The following is a 1592-nucleotide window of genomic DNA, read 5'->3' as shown; positions in this document are numbered from 1 at the left end:
CTTATTCTATCGGTTCTTTTGCCGAACCGCTAAGTTACGGGGATGTGAACACACCAGCATCGGTTGTCAAGCGATGTTGGGGGGACAAACACAGACACACAAACATATACACACACATACATATATATATACATATATACAACAGGCTTCTTTCAGTTTCCGTCTACCAAATCCACTCACAAGGCTTTGGTCAGCCCGAGGCTATAGTAGAAGACACTTGCCCAAGATGCCACGCAGTGGGACTGAACCCGGAACCACGTGGTTTGTAAGCAAGCTACTTACCACACAGCAACTCCTGCGCCTATATATAAATCAAAATAAGCGACAAGGATATTCAAGGTTACTGCAGTACGATCGTTTCATGTGACTCCATTTATTTAAGCAATGTGAGCATTACATTAAATATAAAATGCAGAGCAATCTTCAGCTGTACAAAGATGCAGAAAATTTACTTTCAGTAGAAGGACATATTACTGTTGTAACTACATTTAAACAATCCAAGTGGGAAGGAAGCAGGGTTAATAAATTAAGTAACAGCTAGACACTGGAGTCAATGTAAGCAACTAGCCTCCTAGCCCCACCCCCAGAATTTCAGGCCTTGAGCCTATAGTAGAAAGGATTATTATTATTATTATTATTATTATTATTATTATTATTATCATTGTTATCATTATTATTATTATTATCATTGTTATTATTATTATTATTATTATTATTATTATTATTATTATTATTATTATTGTTGTTATTATTATTATTATTAAGGCGGTGAGCCAGCAGAACTGTTAGCATGCTGGGCCAAAAGCTTAACTGTATTTTGTCCATCTTTACATTCTGAGTTCAAATTCTGCCGAGGTCTACTCTGCCTTTCATCCTTTCAGGGTTGATAAATTAAGTACCAGTGAAACACTGGGGTTGTTTCAGGCCTTGTGCTTTTACTAGAAAGGATTATAACTATTATTATTCAGGTGGTGGGCTAGCAGACTCACTAACACACCAAGCAAAATACTTAGCAGTATTTCACTCATCACTATATTCTGATGTTGATAAATTTAGTACCAGTTGAATACTGGGGTCAATGTGATTAACTGTCCCCCTCCCTATAAAATCCAGGCCTTGTGCCTATATAGAAAGGATTATCATTATTATTATTATTATTATTTCAAGCAGTCAAAACATGCAATTAATTTTAATTATTAAACACTTTTATAACTCAATAGAAACATATCCATAGTTAACGTACCTGCATAGCCGAATGTAAGTCTTTTGGTGATATTCGCAATTCATCATTTCCATAGCGACGTAAGCTAACTTGCAATGCCCGTAGCCTCTGTTGGCTGCAGCCACTCAATTGTTCTCTCAGTAACAACTGGATGTTGTTTCCAGGTTTCTCATTCATGCTGTTGTAAACTTGGAGTAAAACAACCTGAAACAAAGTTTTATAAGTTTAAGGATGACCAGGAGAAAGGACACTACAGTTGCTAATATGTAGATAGATAGATAGATAGATAGATAGATAGAGAGATAGATAGATAAATACACACATACATACATATATACATACGTATTATATATATATATATATATATATA

General features: G+C 35.1%; 1 protein-coding gene across 1 annotated transcript in view; it reads right to left on the bottom strand.

Moving 5' to 3' along the window:
* The window catches only part of LOC106877679 (rhoGEF domain-containing protein gxcI), a 15133-nt gene that overhangs the window by 6638 nt on the left and 6903 nt on the right, over positions 1-1592 (bottom strand). The window contains exon 2 of the mRNA XM_014926627.2: positions 1244-1426. Coding sequence (XP_014782113.1) covers positions 1244-1426 — 183 coding nt within the window. The remainder of the gene's footprint in view (positions 1-1243; positions 1427-1592) is intronic.

This window comes from Octopus bimaculoides, chromosome 14 (genome assembly GCF_001194135.2).
Source record: "Octopus bimaculoides isolate UCB-OBI-ISO-001 chromosome 14, ASM119413v2, whole genome shotgun sequence".
NCBI lineage: Eukaryota > Metazoa > Mollusca > Cephalopoda > Octopoda > Octopodidae > Octopus > Octopus bimaculoides.
This window is presented reverse-complemented; position numbering and strand designations above follow the sequence as displayed.